This window comes from Schistocerca nitens, chromosome 7 (assembly GCF_023898315.1).
Source record: "Schistocerca nitens isolate TAMUIC-IGC-003100 chromosome 7, iqSchNite1.1, whole genome shotgun sequence".
Lineage (NCBI taxonomy): Eukaryota > Metazoa > Arthropoda > Insecta > Orthoptera > Acrididae > Schistocerca > Schistocerca nitens.
Genome location: NC_064620.1, coordinates 203,385,538 through 203,411,911, shown reverse-complemented (window position 1 = coordinate 203,411,911; position 26,374 = coordinate 203,385,538). Strand labels below are relative to the sequence as shown.

General features: G+C 40.5%; 1 protein-coding gene across 1 annotated transcript in view; it reads right to left on the bottom strand.

The window, feature by feature from the left end:
- The window catches only part of LOC126194632 (transportin-3), a 202,484-nt gene that overhangs the window by 148,795 nt on the left and 27,315 nt on the right, over positions 1–26,374 (bottom strand). Inside the window, exon 5 of the mRNA XM_049932800.1 lies at positions 8,706–8,869. Coding sequence (XP_049788757.1) covers positions 8,706–8,869 — 164 coding nt within the window. The remainder of the gene's footprint in view (positions 1–8,705; positions 8,870–26,374) is intronic.

Sequence of the window (26,374 nt, the reverse complement as noted above, 5' to 3'; positions counted from 1 at the left end):
TTTATGTCGATATCTGATATTGGTAAGATTATTTGGTGAAAGGAAGTTGTTTTCCATGGACATATATGCTTCTGACTGCATTCCTAGCTGCAGCAATGTCAGCCATTTTACGTAATATTGCTGCTTACGTAGCAGTTATCTTTGTTTTGTTTATCCTTCCCCTTAATACAAATCTTTATCTAACTACACAGTCTTTCACTTTCACAGTTGTGTAACATCTGAATTAGTTAAAAAAAAAGTCACTGTCACTCCTTTCTTTCAGTCACAAGGGCTGGTTAGCTGACAGAATTAGTACAGCATATTTTTTCATCTTTATTTCCAATGTTTTTTTCAATGTCCTGCTAATTTATGATACAAGGGTTATTCAGAAAGTAGGGAACGTTTTGGCACTAAAAAAAAACTAAGTACAAGAAATACATTTTATTATATACATCTGAAAGAGCGACTGACATACTACTTTTCCACATAGTCATCAAACACACTGAGGCACTTATCATAGTGGCGGACAAGCTTTGAAGGACCTTCATCGTAAAATTCTGCCACCTGAGACTTCAGCCAGTGAGTTATGCCCACCTGGAGTTCCGCTGCATTGCAAGCCAGTTCTTCATCTTGGGAAACAAGTGGAAGTCGCTTGGTGCACGATTGGGACTGTAGGGTGGATGAGGGAAAATTTCCCATTTGAACGAATTAAGGAGTTCTTTGGAGAGGTTTGCCATGTGAGTTTGGGCATTGTTGTGCAAAAACTAAATTTTGGACATCGGCTTTCCTCGGTGTTTGTTTTGAACTGCTCTTCTAAGGCTGTGCAAAGTTTGACAGTACCAGGCAGAATTTATGGTTGCTCCACGTTCAAGAAAATCAATAACAAGCACGCTTTGCCTATCCCAAAACACTGTCGCCATCAGCTTCCTTGCTGACAAGGTTTGCAAACATTTTCTTGGTATTTGGGGGGGGGGGGGGGGGGGGGACCTTGTGTGCCTCCACTCCATGGACTGTCATTTTGTCTCACAATTGACATATTTCACCCAAGTCTCATCACCAGTTATGATTTGATCCAGTAATGAAGCACCATGTTTGTGGTAGGCTTCCAGAAATGTCAACACTGCCCCCATTCACTGTTCTTTATGGTGCTCTGTAAGCAATTTGGGCACCCCATCATGCACAAAACTTGAGGTAGCCTAGTTTGAGTGACAATTTCAAACAACAAAGTCCGTGAAACTTGTGGAAAAGACAGTGATAGCTCCGTTATTGTGAAGTGGCTGTTTTCACAAATCATTTCATTAACTTTAGATCATCAGTCACAATTCTCGGGCATCCACTCTTCTGTTCATCATGATCGTTGATTCGGCCATTTTTAAACCGAATGCACCATTTCCAGACGGAACATTCACTCATTACGTTGTTTCCACACACTTCACAATAAACTTCTAGAGGTTTTAGGATGGATGCCGCCTGAGCTGCCGAGCATGCACATACCAAAATATATGTGATTGGAGCGCCTAGCGGCATCACACGGAAATGTTCCCTACTTTCTGCATAGCCCTTGTATAATGCTAAACTGCAAACCTGTCTCTCAACATTCGGTTTATGCATATGGGAACTTCTTAACCGTTCTCTCTATGACTAAAAATATGGCAAAACAGTTCTTCCATTAAGAGCAAAGTAAATAATAATATCTTTTACTAGTATGTGTGGAGTCACTGTGAAAGGCAGCACAGACTTGCACCTGAGTGGCATAAAGTTAATCACATTAATGCTGAAATTTCTTGTGCAACTTGTCAGAAAGAGCAACTGGCAGATCTAGAACATCCATGGGACACAAATGATCTGTCGTGTGTGTTTCAAGCATCCCAGAGACAAGAAAAGGGTTCAAGATCCCTGAGCATGCTGACCTAATTGTAAAAGGTATTCTGCCAACTAAGCTCAATAGAGACAGGAAATATCGTTTTTATTAACGAAAGTATCACTTATGATAGCAGCATATGGCCAAAGATGTGTTTCAGGCTATATGTAGAGTGGTAGGTGCACTAATGGTAATCTTTGACCACATCAAGAATGTGCTGCTACATTATATGAAAAATTTACATGTACTCTCCAGATATTACCCACAATGTTCTGTAGCTCTGTGGTGTTATGTTCATGGAATGAATCCATAATAGTGCCCTAATGGATACATGTCACTTTCACATAAACTAATACAAATAGTTTATCTCAATATTCTAGATTTTATCACTGTCAACACAGTTTAGTGCAAATGAACTGCAATCTTCTAACTATTTCAATGTGCTGCAAGCAAGAGTGAACGCTCATATCCTTCTCAAGCTGCTAATAAACAACATTGGTGGTTTCATTTCTGTATTTACAAATAATGACACAAGAAAAAATTGCAAATGTATTTGTCTGCACCAAATCTTGTTAACTGATTAACATATAACAAGTATTTCTACTACTTATTTCAGAAAAAAGCCCTACTTTCTCGTATCTTATCTCCATACTCCTTACAAGAAATGTACATTGGCGGTAGTACACTCGAACTGCAGTCAACTTCAAATCATTGGTTTTCTAAATTTTCTCAACAGTGTTGCTTGAAAAGAACATCGCCTTCCCTTCAGGGACTGTCAGTTGAATTCCCCAAGTATCTCCATAATATATGAGTATTGTTCAAAACAACTGATAACAAATCTAGCAGCTGACCTCTGAGTTGTGTCAATGTCATCCTCCAATTGGACCTGCTGCAGATTCCAAACATTTAAGCAGTACTTGCGGATAGGTTGCATTAGTGTCCTATGTGTGGTCTCCTTCACAGATGATCCACACTTTCCTAAAATTCTCCCAATAAACCAAAGTCGACTATTCACCTCCCCTACCACAGTCCTCACATGCCCGTTCCATTTTGTTTCACTTTGAAATGCTGTATTCGAACATTAACATCTAAAGATGGTGGTGTGAACAGTTACATTTTGAGGGGTTGCGGGAAACAGTACAACAGACAACAGAAAAACAACTGTCCATGAAGTACAAGGTATATTTGAACAGATATAAGAGGCAGCAAGTGCAACTAGGCTGACAAATTAGACCAACAAGTGTCAATTCTTAAATTTCTAAAGCAATATTATTGAAATCTCTGTCCAAAATAAAGGCAGAATGTGTATAAGGATGGCAGTAACCAGGCAACTCAATTCCATTTCACTGCCAGAAGTATTTCTTTGCCTCTGTTCTAAGCAGCCTGTATCCCTGAGGAAGAGCCTCTGCTACCAGTTCACCTTTGGCATTATCATCAAAGATCAAATAACTCTGTCCTCTCTACGTCCATGAATACAGTCTTTCATCTGCTTAAAAAAATCAAAGAGGAAGAATCAGAAGAACAAGAAAGCTTATAGCACTTACTGATTCTTAAAGTTTTGAATTTACTGAAACATCTCTCTATGTTGTTACATGTCCAACATATACTTGCATTAAGCATTATTTACACCTTACTGATTACAGTTTACACTTTCAATTTTAAATTTTGTGTCTGCACTTCTTCCTTCATTTTTGGTGGTAATAATGAATAATATTTTATTCACATTGGATCTAGTGAACTCCGCAGCCATTAATGATAGTCGGTGAATTGTGCAACCAACTACAAATACTTTTTAAATGTTTTATTTTAGTGCCATAACTGGTTTCAGGCTACCACGCCTATCTTCAGATGGTTAATATTTTTCGTTACCTAGATGTTTTGATCAACAGCTTGTCATCTGCCCCACACTGCACAAGAATATTTGAGTGTTGATGAAAACATCTATGTAATGCTAAATATTAGCCATCTGAAGATGGGAATGGTAGCCCTAAACCGGTTATGGCACTAAAATAAAACAATTAAATAGTATTTGTGGCTGGCTGCATCATTCACTGACAATACTGAATAAGTTGTTTCACAATTATCTACACTTTTTTCCTTTTTACTGGTCCCCAATTCTGATAACTTTATAGTGAAAAACACTGGTCCCCTGCATTATTGGCTAATTTCAGCCATATAGCTTTTTAAAACATAACTCAAACCCCTAGCCATCAAGATGACAGGCATATCTCCCAATGTCTAGGACAAGTAGTCACGCATAACATCACAAAACTAGTACATAATTACTTTAGGAGTAATGGAGACCACTCTCTGAATAGCAGAAGCATTGAGTTGTCAACAGGCATACACAGAAAAGAGAGGAAACTTGCCAGCTATCTGCATAAATCCCCAGTCAAGCTACAGCACACACACAGAAAATGCCGGCACTGTATTTTGGCAGATGGACTAGGGTGGGGTTAGGCTTTTATCAGGTGGTGTGGGTAGGGGAGAGAGAGGTGGGAGGCAACAAGAGGGGTTGAGGGTGGGGAGCTAGGAGGGAGGCAACTGGTTTGATGGTTAGGAATGCAGGGCTGAAGGGTGACAGATATATGGGCTAGGCAAGTGATATACGGGTCCCACAGCAAGTGGGGTGTGGCACATGAAGGAGGTGATGAGGATTGGGAGGCATGACACGACAGAGGTAGGGGAAACTATTTGGTAGGGAGTGTGAGGACAGTATGTTAACAGTGAAGGAGGCCAGGAGGGTCACATGACTAAAGGATGTATTGCAAGGATAACTACCATCTATGTAGTGGAGAAAAGCTGGTGATGAATTATACGAGATGACTTATATTAACATTTCTAGTTGGTACGATGAAGGACAGCATAAATGTAGAAAAATGTAAGTTAATGCAGATGGTTAGGACAAACAAACCTGTAATGTTCGGATATAGCATTAGTAGTATCTGCATGGCACAGTCACATTGTTTAAATATGTGGGCATAATGTTGCAAAGTGATATGAAATGGAATGAGCATTAGAGGACTGTGATAGGGAAGGCTAATGGTGAACCTCTCTTTATGGGAAAATTTTGGGAGTTTGGCTCATCTGTGAAGTAAACTACAAAAAGGACATTAGTGTGACCCATTCTTGAGTACTGCTCAAGTGTCTGGGAATCGTATCAGGTTGGATTTAAGACGACACTGAATCATTTTAGAGCCAGACTTTTAGATTTGTTCTAGGTAGGTTATAACAACATGCAAGTATTAAAGATATGCTTTGGGAACTCAAATGAGAACGCCAGGAGGGAAGGCAACCTTATTTTCTAGGAAAACTATTGAGAAAATTTAGAGAACTGGCATTTGAAGCTGACTGCAGGATGATTCTATTGCCACTAACATACATTTCGCATAAGGACCACGAAGCTATGATACAACAAATTAGAGCTCATATGGAGGCTTGCAGACAGTTGTTTTTGCTCGACTCCATTTGTGAGTGGAACAGGAAAGGAAACAACTAATAGACACACAGTGTACCTCCACCATGCACTACATGGTGGGCTGCAGAGCATGTACGTCTATAGATGTCAATGTAGATGTAGATGGAGGGAAAGATGAAGATGGCCTGGGCTGTTTAGTGGCCACTGAACTCTAGCATGTTGTGCTACTGGGTGGTCAACTTTGTTATTGGTCATAGTTTGGTGTTGGCCATCTACTTTAGTGAGCAGCTGGTTGGTTGTCATAAAGACAAAAATAGCTGTTCAGCAATTGCAGGAGAGTTAGTATACGACATGGATGCTTTCACAAGGATATGATAAGCCTGTGGTAGTAGGACTGGAATAGGAAGTGCTTTGTGGATGGATTCGACAGGTCTTGTATATCTGGGTCTTCCTCAGGGATACGATCCATGGACCAGGACATTGTGTAGGCTGGATGTGTGACAGAACATTCACCTCTCCTACAGGGGTATTCTGCTGCCCACTCAACTTACACAATGTCCTGTTCAATCCCTATTACACTCCCACTCCCAATCCCAAAGACGGGAGTTATCCCTTAACTTTCCTGGCCTAGTCTTCATTAACACAGTGTCCCCACACCCTCTACCCAACAGTTTCCCATGTGTCCACATCACTTTCAACAAGTGCTGCACCTCAATGGCTCCAGTACCCTTGTATCACATGCCTAGCCCATGCACCTGCTGCCCCCCCCCCTCCTCCATTCCTAGGCCTCCCAAACCTGTTTTCCCCCTCCCATGCACTAGCTCCCAATCCCAACCCCCTTCCTTCCTCCAATCCCCCTCTCCTCTAACCATCCCACCCGATACAAACCCCATGGCAGCCTAGTCCACATGGCGAAACACAATGCTGATTTTGTGTGTCCAGCTGGCATAATGTAGGAGCACAGCTGTGTGTGTGTGTGTGGGGGGGGGGGGGGGGGGGGGGGGTTCCACGACTGTAGTTTATATTCACTTGCCACACCTAGTGCAAGACTTGCTTTTAACTTGGGATCCTGTGTCTGAAATACCAACTGATAGTAGATTATATCATGGTCAGACAGAGATTCCAAAAATCAGATATTGGATTGTAAGGCATGTACAGTCAAATCACAGTTGAGGGACTGAACTTTAAGAGAATCGTATGGAAGAATCAGTGTGGAAGGAAATAGGATATGGAACTACTGAGAAATGATGAGAGGATACTGTGATAATGAATAGCTCAGTAGGCAGTTCAGCTGAAGATAAGTGGACATCTCTACAAAGGGAAACCACAGACATTGGAAGGACAAAGATACAAGGAAGGTAACTGAGAAGAAACTTTGGTTAATATGAGAAACATTTCAAATGATTGACGAAGTAAGGAAGTACATGTTCAAAGAAACACAGGAACACAGCAATATTAATCCCTTAGAAATACAGGGCAGCCAAAGCAAAGTGGCTACAGGAAAGATGAGAAGAAATTGAAAAAAGAAACGACAGTCAGGACAACTGTCTTGGCATATAGAAAAATCAAACAACCTTTGGTGAAGTTCAAAACAAAGGTGATTAAATTTAAGAGTGCCATGAGAATACCACTGTTAAACACAGAGGAGAGAGTGGTTAGATGAAAAGAGATACGAATGTCTCTCTGAGGGAGAAGATGTATGCAAAGGGAAGTGGCAACCAAACAACTATTACAGTTGGTGTGGAGAATCTATGCAACTGGTGACATACCATCAGACTTCCACAAAAATATTATCCACGCAACGCCAATGAAAGCAAAGGCAGATAGGTGAGAAAACCATCACACAATCAGTTTAACAGCTCATGCATTGGAGCTGTTGATGAGGATAATGTACAGAAGGATGGAAAAGAAAATTGAGAATTTGCTACAGAACTATGACTTTCGCTTTCGGAAAAGTAAAGGCCCCAACAAGGCAGTTCTGACACTGCACTTGATAATGGAAGCAAGACTGAAGAAAAATCAGGACACGTTCATTGGATGTCTACCTATAAAAGGAATACACAGAGTAAAATGTTGCAAGATGTTTGAAACTCTGAGAAAAACAGAAGTAATTTTGAAATGTGGTGGTGTAGACAAATGTTGAAGATTAGAAAAGAAATTTATGGCACAGCTTGACCAACATAAAGGGTTTGTTGACAGCACAGATCCTGAGGCATTAAGGAACCATCAACTGGTAAAGGAAAGTGTGTGTGGAGTAAAAATTGCGAAAGGAACTCAAGGCAGTAAGCAGGCGCAAATAAATGTTGCAGTAGTTGGGCAAAGATTAAAATACTTGCACAGGATACACTAGTGTAGAGAGTTGCATGAAACCAGGTTTCAAACCACCAGCACCACCACCACCACCACCACCACCACCACCACCACTAGCAACAACAACAACAACAACAACAACAATAAAATGGCTGTACAAGTGAAACTGGATAATAGTTGGTCAAATAATCATTATTAATAGTTGTTGGTGGAACAGTATTTTTATTACGCAAGTAGTTGTAAAACAAAATTATTATGTGTAGGAAAGAAGGGAGATGCATGTTAAGATCTATATCAAACTTTTATAGACAGTGCACTGAGAAGCAGATATTACACACACTTCATTAGTGCAATTCTAGTGAGGAGAACATTAAAGAATGAGTACAATGAAGGATCATTGCACTCAAAGTTTGATTTCCTTCTTACTGTTAAAGGTCAAAATGATTGTCTCAAACCATATTAATATATCAGCCAGTTAAATTTCAGTTTCATGCTCAAGGGAAAAGATTATAAATGTGAAAATGAAATCCAAAAGGCACATAACAGAAGTGTTCTAGTTATGTGCTGCAACACACTAGATACTTTACCAGCATAATATGTCACGTTCTAACAGAACTGCAGGAAATGCCAGACTAATCTAAATAGTGATTCTCCTCCTGCATGTCTCTTCAAAAACTACCACTTCAATACTACAAAGACAGAAAATATTTGAAACACTTATTACTGTCTGCTACTTCACTATTCTTATTTGCCAAGTGTTTGATATTTCAATTAGAAATATTAATTTGTGAAAAATATCATTGTGACATTAGCAACAGATAAATTGGGTTGGCAAACTACTACTCAAAGCGCCTTCAGTAATGTTCGTGAAGCATGCAGAACTTGGTACTTCATTATGACTGTGACAGAAGCAGTGATTTCATCTTCTCATAAGCTAAATCAGTTTATTGGAAAAATTTCATGCACTCTCCAAACTACTTCACAATTTAAGCAAACAAAGCTGAAGTCCACAAATAGTGGGAACTGGATGACAAAAAATATGGTATTCTTAATTTTTTAGTTTTATTGTAGATAAAATTCAGCTGAATTAGTGAAATCAAATACAGATTTCCAAACAACAAAATAAATATAACCAACTTTTCTTGATCTTCATGGGCAACTGACAGGTGGAAGCTCTCTTCCAGGGACATCACACTTGAGAATAACTGTAGTTCTAGTGTTTGCTGATTATTGTTGTCTTCCAGACATTGTAGTAATGCACAAACACAGTCTGTGGCAGCTTCGTGAACTGCTGGAACTGCCTGTAGACAAAAAATGAACATAAATACTTTGTAGAAGCAGAGCAAATGGTGATGATTACTGTACCAAATAATTTTTTTCGAACTTTCTATTCAGCTCAAAGTGAGAGGAGACTATCGGCCTTTGAATTGTGAGTAAATAACTGCACACGGCACCTTAAAATAAAACTAATAATAAAATTATTTCTGTTTATGTTTTATTTAATGGGTCTTGCAAGTAACAAAATGATGCTATTAAACTGGGAGACCCATTTTCATTTCCACTTCTATAATACTGATGGTAACTTAGCAACTATATTTCCAGTCCATAGCGTATACCCTACCTTATATCATTGTTCCACATACAAAAGCATACAACTTTTGCAGAATTTAATTGTCTTGTTTTGTGTTATCATCAGAATGGTCAAAAAGAATCATCAACAAACAACCATTCTGTAGCTTATGCTTCGATTGGGGCCAACCACAGAAGCTTTGCGAGATCACTTTAATCTACAACCACATGGATGAGATAACTGATGAACAAATTATGACAGTTATTGAAAGAATATACGATCTATCACATTCTCCAATTATTGGTTGTTGCTATGGTAGATGTCCAGTAAACAGCTAGCTGCTAGCCAATTTGTATTTTGACTCAGGTACATAAAATGGGGTGCAATGAAGGAGCCTCCCCGAAGATTGGGACAGCAAGATACAAACGAGAACCGCAATCGGGCGCACCCCGGGCAACGTTGATTTATCAGTGGCTAATCCTTCAACCTTCCCCCATGAACCATGGACCTTGCCGTTGGTGGGGAGGCTTGCGTGCCTCAGCGATACAGATGGCTGTACCGTAGGTGCAACCACAACGGAGGGGTATCTGTTGAGAGGCCAGACAAACATGTGGTTCCTGATGAGGGGCAGCAGTCTTTTCAGTAGTTGCAGGGGCAACAGTCTGGATGATTGACTGATCTGGCCTTGTAACATTAACCAAAACGGCCTTGCTGTGCTGGTACTGCGAACGGCTGAAAGCAAGGGGAAACTACAGCCGTAATTTTTCCCGAGGACATGCAGCTTTACTGTATGATTAAATGATGATGGCGTCCTCTTGGGTAAAATATTCCGGAGGTAAAATAGTCCCCCATTCGGATCTCCGGGCGGGGACTACTCAAGAGGACGTCGTTATCAGGAGAAAGAAAACTGGCATTCTACGGATCGGAGCGTGGAATGTCAGATCCCTTAATCGGGCAGGTAGGTTAGAAAATTTAAAAAGGGAAATGGATAGGTTAAAGTTAGATACAGTGGGAATTAGTGAAGTTCGGTGGCAGGAGGAACAAGACTTTTGGTCAGGTGATTACAGGGTTATAAATACAAAATCAAATAGGGGTAATGCAGGAGTAGGTTTAATAATGAATAAAACAAATAGGAGTGCGGGTTAGCTACTACAAACAGCATAGTGAACGCATTATTGTGGCCAAGATAGACACAAAGCCCATGCCTACTACAGTAGTACAAGTTTATATGCCAACTAGCTCTGCAGATGATGAAGAAATTGATGAAATGTATGACGAGATAAAAGAAATTATTCAGGTAGTGAAGGGAGACGAAAATTTAATAGTCATGGGTGACTGGAATTCGTCAGTAGGAAAAGGGAGAGAAGGAAACATAGTAGGTGAATATGGATTGGGGGGAAGAAATGAAAGAGGAAGCCGCCTTGTAGAATTTTGCACAGAGCATAACTTAATCACAGCTAACACTTGGTTCAAGAATCATAAAAGAAGGTTGTATACCTGGAAGAATCCTGGAGATACTAATAGGTATCAGATAGATTATATAATGGTAAGACAGAGATTTAGGAACCAGGTTTTAAATTGTAAGACATTTCCAGGGGCAGATGTGGATTCTGACCACAATCTATTGGTTATGAACTGCAGATTGAAACTGAAGAAACTGCAAAAAGGTGGGAATTTAAGGAGATGGGACCTGGATAAACTGAAAAAACCAGAGGTTGTAGAGAGTTTCAGGGAGAGCATAAGGGAACAATTGACAGGAATGGGGGAAAGAAATACAGTAGAAGAAGAATGGGTAGCTCTGAGGGATGAAGTAGTGAAGGCAGCAGAGGATCAAGTAGGTAAAAAGACGAGGGCTAATAGAAATCCTTGGGTAACAGAAGAAATATTGAATTTAATTGATGAAAGGAGAAAATATAAAAATGCAGTAAATGAAGCAGGCAAAAGGGAATACAAACGTCTCAAAAATGAGATCGACAGAAAGTGCAGAATGGCTAAGCAGGGATGGCTAGAGGACAAATGTAAGGATGTAGAGGCTTGTCTCACTAGGGGTAAGATAGATACTGCCTACAGGAAAATTAAAGAGACCTTTGGAGAGAAGAGAACCACTTGTATGAATATCAAGAGCTCAGATGGCAACCCAGTTCTAAGCAAAGATGGGAAGGCAGAAAGGTGGAAGGAGTATATAGAGGGTTTATACAAGGGCGATGTACTTGAGGACAGTATTATGGAAATGGAAGAGGATGTAGATGAAGATGAAATGGGAGATAAGATACTGCGTGAAGAGTTTGACAGAGCACTGAAAGACCTGAGTCAAAACAAGGCCCCTGGAGTAGACAACATTCCATTGGAACTACTGACGGCCTTGGGAGAGCCAGTCCTGACAAAACTCTACCATCTGGTGAGCAAGATGTATGAGACAGGCGAAATACCCACAGACTTCAAGAAGAATATAATAATTCCAATACCAAAGAAAGCAGGTGTTGACAGATGTGAAAATTACCGAACTATCAGTTTAATAAGTCACAGCTGCAAAATACTAACGCGAATTCTTTACAGACGAATGGAAAAACTGGTAGAAGCGGACCTCGGGGAAGATCAGTTTGGATTCCGTAGAAATGTTGGAACACGTGAGACAATACTAACCTTACGACTTATCTTAGAAGAAAGATTAAGGAAAGGCAAACCTACGTTTCTAGCATTTGTAGACTTAGAGAAAGCTTTTGACAACGTTAACTGGAATACTCTTTCAAATTCTGAAGGTGGCAGGGGTAAAATACAGGGAGCGAAAGGCTATTTACAATTTGTACAGAAACCAGATGGCAGTTATAAGAGTCGAGGGGCATGAAAGGGAAGCAGTGGTTGGGAAGGGAGTGAGACAGGGTTGTAGCCTCTCCCCGATGTTATTCAATCTGTATATTGAGCAAGCAGTAAAGGAAACAAAAGAAAAATTCGGAGTAGGTATTAAAATTCATGGAGAAGAAGTAAAAACTTTGAGGTTCGCCGATGACATTGTAATTCTGTCAGAGACAGCAAAGGACTTGGAAGAGCAGTTGAACGGAATGGACAGTGTCTTGAAAGGAGGATATAAGATGAACATCAACAAAAACAAAACGAGGATAATGGAATGTAGTCAAATTAAATCGGGTGATGCTGAGGGGATTAGATTAGGAAATGAGACACTTAAAGTAGTAAAGGAGTTTTGCTATTTAGGGAGCAAAATAACTGATGATGGTCGAAGTAGAGAAGATATAAAATGTAGACTGGCAATGGCAAGGAAATCGTTTCTGAAGAAGAGAAATTTGTTAACATCGAGTATAGATTTAAGTGTCAGGAAGTCGTTTCTGAAAGTATTTGTATGGAGTGTAGCCATGTATGGAAGTGAAACATCGACGATAAACAGTTTGGACAAGAAGAGAATAGAAGCTTTCGAAATGTGGTGCTACAGAAGAATGCTGAAGATAAGGTGGGTAGATCACGTAACTAATGAGGAGGTATTGAATAGGATTGGGGAGAAGTGAAGTTTGTGGCTCAACTTGACTATAAGAAGGGATCGGTTGGTAGGACATGTTTTGAGGCATCAAGGGATCACAAATTTAGTATTGGAGGGCAGCGTGGAGGGTAAAAATCGTAGAGGGAGACCAAGAGATCAATACACTAAGCAGATTCAGAAGGATGTAGGTTGCAGTAGGTACTGGGGGATGAAGAAGCTTGCACAGGATAGAGTAGCATGGAGAGCTGCATCAAACCAGTCTCAGGACTGAAGACCACAACAACAATAACAATCCTTCAACAACCGGAACGGACTTCTGAGAAAATGAAGACCAATAAGACCCTACCCAAACGGTCTTTTCTAAGGCCACTTGTGATGATGTCGATAAACATTGAAGGAATATAGAGAGACAAAGAAGTTTTATTATCTGACTTGTGTAAAGAATATCAATGTGACTTCCTCCTGATTCAAGAAACTCATTGGGGCAGTACAAGACCCACACCCAAAATAGATGGAATGAAGATGATCTTGGAGAGACCACATGAACGATACAGTAGTGCCATCTTCGCCAGGCCAGGAATTAGAGTCACTTCTGCATCATTGACTGACAGGCAAGATATCGAGATATTAACCGTTCGAACTCAGCAGTGTAACGTTACCTCTGTGTACAAACCCCCAGAATCAGATTTTGTCTTCACTGAGCCTGGCAATTTCAGTTACCAAGACTTTAATTTTGTATTGGGCGATTTCAACTGTCAGAGCACTACATGGGGCTATAAAGAAACTAACAGCAGCGGAGTGGAACTAGAGACCTGGGCTGAGGTACATGATCTACTGCTCATACGTGACCCGAAACTGCCAAGCTCCTTTAATAGTGGCAGATGGAAGAAAGGGTACAATCCCGATAACATCTTTGTTAGCAAGAAACTCACTGGCCATATGTGGAAAACTGATTGGGGAGCCAATTCCCCATACGCAGCATCGGTCCATAATTTGCACGGCCAATGCAGTTGTTAAGCCTGAACAAGTTCCTTTCAAAAGAAGGTTCAATTTTAAAAAGGCCAATTGGAAGAAATTTAGAGAGCTCATTGATGCAGAAATAACAAAAATCCCCCCCACAACCTGAGATGTACGACTCATTTGTCAAACTCGTTCAGAAGGTGTCTAGGAAAACAATACCGCGAGGATGCAGAACGCAGTATATTACGGGACTGTTTGAGGATGCAAAGCCAGTACTGGAAAGATACCAGAAGCTCTTCGATAATGACCCATTTGATGATGAGACACTTCTAGCAGGCAATGAACTCATGTCAGCCATAGCTGAGAACTGCAAAGCCAAATGGTGTGACCTCATGGAGAACGTGGACATGAAAGTGAACAGAAGGCGGGCTTGGAAACTGTTAAAGAAGCTTAACGGTGACACCACAAAGTCAAATGATAAATTTACTAACGTCACGGTGGACCAAGTCACCACTACACTCCTTTGTTGTTTGTTGTGGTCTTCAGTCCTGAGACTGGTTTGATGCAGCTCTCCATGCTACTCTATCCTGTGCGAGCTTCTTCATCTCCCAGTACCTACTGCAACCTACATCCATCTGAATCTGCTTAGTGTATTCATCTCTTGGTCTCCCCCTACGATTTTTACCCTCCACGCTGCCCTCCAATACTAAATTGGTGATCCCTTGATGCCTCAGAACATGTCCTACCAACCAATCCCTTCTTCTGGTCAAGTTGTGCCACAAACTTCTCTTCTCCCCAATCCTATTCAATACTTCCTCATTAGTTATGTGGTCTACCCATCTAATCTTCAGCATTCTTCTGTAGCACCACATTTCGAAAGCTTCTATTCTCTTCTTGTCTAAACTATTTATCGTCCATGTTTCACTTCCATACATGGCTACACTCCATACAAATACTTTCAGAAATGACTTCCCGACACTTAAATCTATACTCGATGTTAACAAATTTCTCTTCTTCAGAAACGCTTTCCTTGCCATTGCCAGTCTACATTTTATATCCTCTCTACTTCGACCATCATCAGTTATTTTGCTCCCCAAATAGTAAAACTCCTTTACTACTTTAAGTGTCTCATTTCCTAATCTAATACCCTCAACATCACCCAACTTAATTCGACTACATTCCATTATCCTCGTTTTGCTTTTGTTGATGTTCATCTTATATCCTCCCTTCAAGACACCATCCATTCCGTTCAACTGCTCTTCCAAGTCCTTTGCTGTCTCTGACAGAATTACAATGTCATCGGCGAACCTCAAAGTTTTTATTTCTTCTCCATGGATTTTAATACCTACTCCAAATTTTTCTTTTGTTTCCTTTACTGCTTGCTCAATATACAGATTGAATAACATCGGGGAGAGGCTACAACCCTGTCTTACTCCCTTCCCAACCACTGCTTCCCTTTCATGTCCCTCGACTCTTATAACTGCCATCTGGTTTCTGTACAAATTGTAAATAGCCTTTCGCTCCCTGTATTTTACCCCTGCCACCTTTAGAATTTGAAAGAGAGTATTCCAGTCAACATTGTCAAAAACTTTCTCTAAGTCTACAAATGCTAGAAACGTAGGTTTGCCTTTCCTTAATCTTTCTTCTAAGATACATCGTAAGGTCAGTATTGCCTCACGTGTTCCAGTATTTCTACGGAATCCAAACTGATCTTCCCCGAGGTCCGCTTCTACCAGTTTTTCCATTCGTCTGTAAAGAATTCACGTTAGTACTTTGCAGCTGTGACTTATTAAACTGATAGTTCGGTAATTTTCACATCTGTCAACACCTGCTTTCTTTGGGATTGGAATTATTATATTCTTCTTGAAGTCTGAGGGTATTTCGCCTGTTTCATACATCTTGCTCACCAGATGGTAGAGTTTTGTCAGGACTGGCTCTCCCAAGGCCGTCAGTAGTTCCAATGGAATTTTGTCTACTCCGGGGATGAATGGCAAAACCCATGGCAGAAAGTACCAGGAACCATTAGCACGTGATCCGGCAGAGGAAAATCATCACCTCAAGGCACCATTTGCAATGTCAGAACTCACTGCAGTCATTTCCAGCTTGAAGATTAACAGAGCTCCTGGTATCGATGAACTTAGTCAAGCAAATTAAAAACTTTGGCAGTAATACCCTACAGTGGCTGCTAGATTTGATAAACGCATATGTAGAAAGGCTCCATATTCCAAAGATGTGGAGGAAAGCATGAGTGGTCGCACTTCTGAAACCAGGAAAGGACTCTGATGATCCAAAAAACTTCCGACTGTGTCTCTTTTATGTCACTGTTTTAAGATCTTGGAACGCCTGACGCTAAGTTACATAGAAAGCATCCTGGAACAACAGATCATCCCACAGCAGGCAGGTTACCGACCAGGCAAATCGTGCTGCGGTCAAGTCCTGAACCTGACCCAACACATCGAGGATGGGTTTGAGAGGAAAGAGATCACAGGAGTGGCATTCTTAGACCTTTCAACTGCATATGATACCGTAAACCATCGGAGGCTCCTTAGGAAAGTATATAATGTGACAAGAGATTACCATTTAACATCACTGGTAGGTACTTTCCTGCATAACAGGAGATTTTTCGTCTGTCTCCAGGGCAAGAAGAGCAGGTGGAGAAATCAGAGGAATGGCCTACCTCAGGGAAGCATCCTCGCCCCAGCTCTGTATAATATATATACAAATGACCAACCCGTGCCAAACATCACGCGCCAATTTATGTATGCCGATGACACTGCAGTTGCAGCCCAAGGCAACAATTTTATGGGTGTAAAGGAGAAATTAACCAGTACCTTGGAAGCTCTCTCCCACTATTATGAGGCAAACCACCTAAGGCCGAACCCTTCCAAGACGCAGGTCTGTGCATTCCATTTAAAGAACAGGGAGGTAAATCGTGAATTAAATGTAATATGGAGAGGCGAACGTCTCTAGCATTGTAAAACGCCCAAATATCTTGGTGTCACTTTGGATCGCACACTGACCTATAAACATCATTGTAATGCAACAAGGGAAAAACTCTCAACTTGAAACAATATCATCAGGAAACTAACCAGCAGATCCTGGGGTGCAAACCCAAAAGTCCTGAGAACTTCAGCCCTTGCGCTCAGTGTATCAGCCGCGGAATACGCCGCTCCAGTATGGTCTGCATCAACACACGCAAGAAAAGTTGATGTCGCGGTGAATGAAATGGCACGGATTGTTACCGGATGCTTGAGGCCAACCCCAGTGCACAAGATGTACTTAATCACGGGGATCGCACCGCCCAACATATGACGTGACATCGCTGCCGAAGCCGAAAAAACCAAGCAAGAAAAGGACATGTGTCATCCTTTATATGGACACCAGCCTGCTGACCGACGGCTTTGTTCGAGGAAGAGTTTCCTGTCACGTACCTGAGCCCTGGAAGGGTCGGCTGCAGAGAATCGTTTGAAAAGGTGGGAAATCGACCTGAGAAACCCGCATAAAGATGTAAAAGAAGAACAGGCGCCTGGTGGAGACCTACCATACACAGTCTGGAGAACCCTAAACTGTATGAGGGTAGAAGTGCCAAAGTGCAAGACAAACCTGCAGCAATGGGGTTTCCTAAAAGAGAATGAGAACACACACTGTCTGTGTGGCTCTGTCCAGGATCCTCAACACCTGCTTATTTGTCCATATTTAGACCAGCCCTGCACAATGAATGACTTATGGGAGGCAAATGACAAGGCCATATTGGCTGCTGATTTTTGGAAGTCTGAAGTCTAGTTTTGGACACCGAAAGTAAGTAAGTAAGTACATAAAATTAGAGACAGTGACACTACAATCATTACTTCAGAATGCACAGCCCTTTCTGATATGAGGAGATGCCTAATATTGTCTTTAGTGCATATATTTTCTTCCTTCTGTCTAATCCTAGAGAGCTCTAAGTAAGCTATATTGGACAATGCCTTTCTTCCTGTGCAGGTCAACATGCGTCAATGACAATTACAGCTCCCACACAACAGGAGACTACTTTTCCATTCCACTGATGTTATAGTGATGTGCAGGTAAGAAAGTGGACGGTTGGGCAACACACAATAGAAAAGGGCAATGTTCCATGTGACAAAAGTCAATAGCAACATTCTGCTGCAACTTTATGTAGTGTAGATACAGGGGGTGCCTGATGGACATTTGGTGTTTTAATATTATTTTAGGTATATTAAGGCAACACAGCAATTGTCACGTTCATTATGGATAACAAAGCAAATACAAGTATCACATTAAGAAGCAGAAACTGGTTTCCCTTGTGAAATGCATCATAGCGATATCAGTTGCCGGGGAAGAGAACAGCAAGAGTGTGTGTGGCTGGCACAAAGATAAGAGAGCACTTAACACCATTGCTAGTGTTCTCTGTCCCTCTTTGCACAGAATGCATCGTGTACCAGCCTTCTACTTTGTATATGTCTCTACAGTTGCAACACGAAGTACAATTAATGCATAGTGACAGTGGCATGTAAGATCTCTGTTTCTGGTATCAGTCACTGCATTGTGGTATTCTCTCACTGTCAATGTACAACCTGAATATGCTATGTGGAACTGCCCCTTTCCCATAACACCAATTACAGACCTGTCACAGCTGTTGGAAATCACCCTGTTGACTATTCATTGCTTCGTGTAGATACAAGAATAATTCAGTGTCCAAGAAACACTTGAAACTATATCGTTCTTGTTGTGCTCTCTCCGTTTTTGTGTTCAGGATCTGTATGGCTGCCATGTTGCCTGTACATTTTACTCGTAAGTATATAAACATATTGCAGTGTCAAACATGTGACAATAAATGTAGAGTAGCACTAATTATTTTACCATGGGACAAGTCCACTTTTGAACGGGCCTAAGGACTAAAACACACACACATACACACACACACACACACACACACAAAGGAAGAGGTGGTCAGTTGGTGGAACAGTGGCATTGCAGCTTCCTTTTGAGAATGTGCAAGTGCAGATGCAGAAAGTCGTCACAACTTGGGGTTCTCAACAGCTCTACCCTAGGCTGTTGGGCATAGAGACTCATTAATAAAAGTATGCATGCTTCCACAGCTGATGTCAATATTATCAAATACTTCTGAGTGTACTGAAACAATAATTTCATAAAATTTTAAAATGCCAGAATAATGTTTTGGCCATGTTGCATTGGCCTTCCTCAGGAGATTGGCTAATCTTGATGAGGATTAGTTGCTTCAATAAATCTTGTTTCTAGATGTGTTACATGACCACCAATGGACCACCAATGTGAAATTTATTAGATTTCTTTGAACCTCAATACCACTTGTCAGTGTTGGGAGAAAGGGTGGGGGTATAGGGCAGACTATTTGTTAGTTATACAGCTTGCTTGTACCTAGAAGTCTGTAACAAATAGGTGAGAAGCTTATGGGACAATATTTTCTTGCTGTTAGTTGCAGAAAGCGACACCAGTTCTGAATGTTTTGTTTGTTGTGACAGTGTTGCACAACAGTCAATATGTTGTGCTGCCTAAAAATGAACACAGCGCTCAGGGTTTACTATATGGGTGCTAAGAGGCCTGCCAGTTTCTCCAATTTAGATAATGCTGCAGTTACAATGTATTTTGTATACATATGCAGTGCTAAAAGCTTTCAATGCATCTGTAATGGAATCTACACTCCACAGCTGAGCGGAATGCATGTGACGAGAATGCAGCTGGAGTTTTCTAGACAGAACAGTACACACCACTCTTAAAAACATTTTCCCAAATGCAATTACATAAATGTTGTTACTGACCCACCTGAAGGCATTTCAGTAATGTAAATACACTCAAAAAAAGGTAGATGTGATGTGCATGACCAGAAAGCCAAATGATTACAGTTTCAGAAAAACTGGACGATATTCAGAGAGAGAGCTTCACACCATGAGCAAGTCAGTAATGCATTGGTCCACCTCCAGCCATTAGCCAAGCAGTTATTCGGCTTGGCATTGATTGATAGAATTATTGGATGTCCTCCTGAGGGATATTGCGCCAAATTATGTCCAATTGGCGCAATAGAAGGCCCCTGCCCATAATACTCCAACCATTCCCAACTGGGGAAAGGTCTAGTGACTCTGCTGGCCAAGATAGGGTTTGACAAGTATTAAGCACTAGAAACTCTTCCCATGTGCAGGTGGGTATAATATTGCTTAAATGAAAGCCCAGGGTGGCTTGCCATAAAGGGCAACAAAAATGGGGCCTGGAACACTGTCAAGATACCGCCGTGCTGTAAGAGCTCTGTAGGTGACAACCAAAGGGACCCTACTATGAAAAGAAATGTCACCCCCAGATCATCAGTCCTGGTCGTCGGGTCTGGGGCATCTCCTGGCACTTCATCATCCTGGAATCTCACTCAGTGGAGTAGAATTGTCTTTGGTGATCAGCTACACTTTGAACTGAGCCCCAATGACCAGCAAAGACATGTCTGGGAATGCCCTGGATGGCGGTGGGATACCAACCTGTCGCTCGTCATATGGTATGACAACCACGAGTGATGGTCTGGGATGCCATTTCTTTTCATCGCAGGATCCCTTTGGTTGTCATACATGGCACCCTTACAGCACAGCAGCATGTCATCAATGTTCTACACCCTGTTTTGTTGCATTCATGGCAAGCCACCTTGAGATTTCATTTAAGCAAGATAATGCCACCTGCACATGACAAGAGTTTCTACTGCTTATCTCTGTGCTTGCCAAACATTACCATCGCCAGTGAGGTCACCAGATCTTTCCCCAGTTGAGTATGGTTGGAGCATTATGGGTAGGGTGCTCCAACCACATCAGGATTTTCACAACCTAACACACTAATTGGACAGAATAATTGCTTAAATAAGGGGCAGAGGGAGACTAATGCATTCCTTACTTGCTCAATTTGTGAAGCTCTTTCTCTTGAATAAAATATCCAATTTTTCCTCAATTGTTATATGTTTGTCTATAAATGTACATTACATCTACTGATTTCGGTCCCATTCAGATAATTCCTTCATTGTACATCTTTATTTCGTCTCAGAGTGTGTATTAGAACATCTCATCTCTTAAGCGTAGTGACGCTTTAGAAATAATATTTGTTGAATTCTTCATTTGTCTGCAACATGTCATCAGCAGCTGTTGTAGCAATAATCTCTTAATATTAACACTGTTAGTTTAACTACCAAAATGAGTTTTATCATCACGTTACACTCAACACTTTATCAACAGTAGGGTATTCTCATCTATTTCTTGCTTGTAATGTAGATGTGATGTCTGCACACCCATTCCTCTACAACATTCTTCCTTCTCACTGATGCTCTATATACTAAATGAAAGAAATTGTAATCTGACACCAATCATAAATGGGGAATAATGAAACACAAGGCTGACAACAAACGGCAGAAGGGTGCTAAGAGAAGGGACTGTCCGCCCCACTATCTACATCACCTCTCACAGGAATTCTCAGCACTTGCAACGAAAGTTATTTATGTAATAAGGGGAAAAACATTAAACAACTTGTATAATATAAATATGCAGATACTGTGTGTTGGCTTTATGTTTATCGTGCATCTGGTGAGCCATACTGAGGGATGATGCACCAATTCAACACAGGACAGTGATTGTGGCAACTTAGCGAGAAGAAATAGGAGGGCACTTCAAAAAGTAAGTTCCACACGTCGTCCCATACTAAGACCACTGCGCAACAAGGGTGGTGCACAGTCAGAGAGAATACATGTGCTGGGTTTCCTGCGAACAAAGTTCTTTTCTGGTAGGAATAACAGGTGCATCACAGTGAGTAAGTGGAATGGTGTGACAACTGGAAGTGCACTCCAAAGTTGAAGTATGTGGGACAGTTTGATTCTTGTTGGCAAAAGCCTACACTATAAATAGATTCAACATAAATTCTAACAGGGACCAAATACAATGTAGTGCCCAGCCATAAAGAAATGGTGTCAACAATTTGAAAAAGGCTGCACAGATGTGGGTGATGCCGACAGCGAAGTGAGGCCATTGACATCGACCACAGACTCCAAAGTCTAGACAATTGAGGAACTGATTTGCAGCAATCGCAGGTTTTCCAACAATGAAAACATTCACACAGTGGTTCTTGAATGGCTCCATGACCAAGGAGCAGATTTCTATCTTCTAGCAATTGAACAAGTGGTAGATTGTTCTGAGAGTACTTGATGACTGTTGAAAAATCGTGTTGTATATCTGTGTCACTTTTAAACATAGTGAATCATTCAATAAAAGTTACTTGGTGTGACATAATAATGGGTGACTTACATTTTGAAGTCCTCTCATAAGTATTCCATGGATCACCATTCCGTCCTGGAGGTGTGCAGATTTTCCAACACCACTTATATCAACAATGGAAAAGCACTGTAATGAGTGTGAGATGAAATCTGGAGTTTTGACACTGATCTTATACACAGAAGCTTTAAGATGTTAGATTAGTATGAGTGGTTAGTGTATTTAAAGTTTAGGAAAATATATTATTTGTTAAATCACAAATAGTGTGGGAAGTTTATTCATAAATGTGGTGTTCAAGAAATAACATTTTTGGATTTTAAAGTGATTACCACATCCGTGATGTGGAAGTCTCCAAGATTAACTTATGGTCAAAACTACCATTAAATAAATATATTAACAAAACCACATTTGAAGCAACAGCTACAATGCATTCCAGCTCACTACATCTGAGTTCAGTTATTGTTGCCTCAGTTCTCTGAAATGGTAACCATTTGAAACCACTCAAGTGGCAAGTTTAACTTACCTACTGACCTTCACATTCTCACTGTTTTATTGGAAGGCTAAGAGGTTGCACAGTGTTATGAAGATCCATTCAGCTCATTGGCAAATACAGAAATTGGTGTCAAAAGAACCTAGCAACACATTGCTAACTGAAGCATCCTAACACTTGTTACAAGTCTGTGGGAAGCCATGAGAAATAGTGAAATGGGCAAATTTGTGGGCAAACTGAAAAATTTCTCAGCTTCATTGTTTTATTTAAGTCCCCACAGTTCCAATTTAGGCCAATGCTCTGTGTCCAATGTTAATTCCACTGAGCACGTTCCAGGATGATGTGTGATTCTGTAAGGTCTACAAATAATAGTCATTATATATCTTTAGTTGGAGGAATAAATGGAAATCAGTTAAATAAGGTAAAGGACTCAACTGTTCTTACTTAAAAAGAAATCGTTTTCTTATTGCCAAAGCATGTTTGAGAGCAATGCACTGCTGATAAAAAGAGGATACCCCCAACCCCTTTCTGCAATCCAAGCCCACTCAGATACATTTCTCATACAGCTGGCCCAGATAATTTACAAATTTACACAGTATTTTCCAAAGTAATCCTTTCACACTCCAGAAAACACTGGCCATAACTTTTCAGGCAAATGAAATGGGTTTGACCATTTCAGTACTGGAACAGAAGCTTTCAGCTACTGCTTTGGTACATCTACATCATCATCATCATCATCATCATCATCATCATCATCATCATTATTTCTTCCTTTCTCAGACGTTATGTCTCGTTAAAAATGGAAAATGACGCGGACCTTGATCAAGCGTGACTTCCTTTTAACTGTAAAGCATATCTTACATTGCATTTAGGAACTTTCGGGTAATTGAACATGTATCAATAATTACAGATTTCTGTAGTTGTATCTATAGGTTTGGATGTAGCTGTATTGTGTTGATGTACTGGTGGATATTGGGAGGTATGACTCCTGTAGTTGATAGTATAATTAGCATAATGTCAAATTTATCCTGATGCCACATGTCCTTGACTTCCTCAGCTAGTTGGATGTATTTTTCAATTTTTTCCTCCTGTTTTCTTCTGTATATTTGTTGTATTGGGTATGGATATTTCGATTAGTTGTGTTAATTTCTTCTTTTTATTGGTGAGTATGATATCAGGATTGTTATGTGGTGTTGTTTTATCTGTTATAATGGTTCTGTTCTAGTATAATTTGTATTCATCATTCTCCAGTACATTTTGTGGTGCATACTTGTATGTGTTGTTTTATTAGTTTATGTTGTATGGCAAGTTGTTGATTTATTATTTTTGCTACATTGTCATGTCTTCTGGGGTATTCTGTATTTGCTAGTATTGTACATCCGCTTGTGATGTGATCTACTGTTTCTATTTGTTGTTTGCAAAGTCTACATTTATCTGTTGTGGTATTGGGATCTTTAATAAAATGCTTGCTGTAATATCTGGTGTTTATTGTTTGATCCTGTATTGCAATCGTGAATCCTTTCGTCTCACTGTATATATTGCCTTTTCTTAGCCATGTGTTGGATGCGTCTTGATCAATGTGTGGCTTTGTTAGATGATACGGGCGCTTGCCATGTATTGTTTTCTTTTTCCAATTTACTTTCTTCGTATCTGTTGATGTTATGTGATCTAAAGGGTTGTAGAAGCGGTTATGAAATTGCAGTGGTGTAGCCGATGTATTTATGCGAGTGATTGCTTTGTGTATTTTGCTAGTTTCTGCTCGTTCTAGAAAGAATTTTCTTAAACTGTCTACCTGTCCATAATGTAGGATTTTTATGTCGATAAACTCCTTTCCTCCTTCCTTTCTGCTTAATGTGAATCTTTCTGTGCTGAATGTATGTGATGTATTCTATATTTGCGGCATTGTGATCGTGTAAGTGTATTGAGTGCTTCTAGGTCTGTGTTACTCCATTTCACTACTCCAAATGAGTAGGTCAATATTGGTATGGCATAAGTATTTATAGCTTTTGTCTTGTTTCTTGCTGTCAATTCTGTTTTCAGTATTTTTGTTAGTCTTTGTCTATATTTTTCTTTTAGTTCTTCTTTAATATTTGTATTATCTATTCCTATTTTTTGTCTGTTTCCTAGATATTTATAGGCATCTGTTTTTTCCATTGCTTCTATGCAGTCACTGTGGTTATCCAATATGTAATCTTCTTGTTTAGTGTGTTTTCCCTTGACTATGCCATTTTTCTTACATTTGTCTGTTCCAAAAGCCATATTTATATCATTGCTGAATACTTCTGTTATCTTTAGTAATTGGTTGAGTTGTTGATTTGTTGCTGCCAGTAGTTTTAGATCATCCATGTATAGCAAATGTGTGATTTTGTGTTGGTATGTTCCAGTAATATTATATTCATAATTTGTATTAATTAGCATGTTGGATAGTGGGTTCAGAGCAAGGCAGAACCAGAAAGGACTTAATGAGTCTCCTTGGTATATTCCACGCTTAATCTGTATTGGCTGTGATGTGATATTATTTGAATTTGTTTGGATATTAAGTGTGGTTTTCCAATTTTTCATTACTATGTTTACGAACTGTATCAATTTAGGATCTACTTTGTATATTTTCAATATTTGTAGTAACCATGAGTGGGGTACACTATCAAAAGTTTTAGGTAATCAGTGTATGCGTAGTGTAGTGACCTATGTTTAGTTTTAGCTTGATTGTGTCACCTCTGCATCTATTATCAGTTGCTCTTTACATCCTCGTGCTCCTTTGCAACAGCCTATTTGTTCTTCATTTATAATTTTGTTCTGTGTTGTATGTGTCATTAATTTCTGTTTAATGACTGAAGTTAATATTTTGTATATTGTTGATAGGCATGTTATGGGGCGATATTTTGCTGGGTTCGCTGTGTCTGCTTGATCTTTAGGTTTCAGATAAGTTATTCCATGTGTAAGTGTATCAGGGAATGTGTATGGGTCTGCAATGTAACTGTTAAATAATTTATGATATAAATAAAATAGAAAGAAACATTCCACATGGGAAAAATATATTAAAAACAAAGCTTCCATAACTTACCAAACGGGAAAGCGCTGGTAGATAGGCACAATAAAAATAAAATAAAAAAAAACACACACACAAAAAATTTCAAGCTTTTGCAACCAACAGTTGCTTCGTCAGGAAAGAGGGAAGGTGAGGGAAAGATGAAAGGATGTGGGTTTTAAGGGAGAGGGTAAGGAGTCATTCCAATCCCGGGAGCGGAAAGACTTACCTTAGGGGGGAAAAAGGACAGGTATACACTCGCGCACACACACACACACACACACACATATCCATCCACACATAAACAGACACAAGCAGACAAATTTAAAGGCAAAGAGACTGGACAGAGATGTCAGTTGAGGCGTAAGTGCAGAGGCAGCTGCCACCCATACCATATCAAACGGTCCCTTCCCTACAGCCTAGGCCTTCGTGGCAAACGAATTTGCTCCAGTCCTGAATCCCTGAACCATTACACCAACAACCTGAAAACAGCTTTCGCATCCCGCAACTACCATCCTGACCTGGTACAGAAGCAAATAACTAGAGCCACTTCCTCATCCCCCTCAAACCCAGAACCTCTCACAGAAGAACCCCAAAAGTGTCCCACTTGTGACAGGATACTTCCCAGGACTGGATCAGACTCTGAATGTGGCTCTCCAGCAGGGATACGACTTCCTCAAATCCTGCCCCGAAATGAGATCCATCCTTCATGAAATCCTCCCCACTCCACCAAGAGTGTCTTTCCGCCGTCCACCTAACCTTCGTAACCTCTTGGTTCATCCCTATGAAATCCCCAAACCACCTTCCCTACCCTCTGGCTTCTTGCCTTGTAACCGCCCCCGGTGTAAAACCTGTCCCATGCACCCTCCCACCACCACCTACTCCAGTCCTGTAACCCGGAAGGTGTACACGATCAAAGACAGAGCCACATGTGAAAGCACCCACGTGATTTACCAACTGACCTGCCTACACTGTGTTGCTTTCTATGTGGGAATGACCAGTAA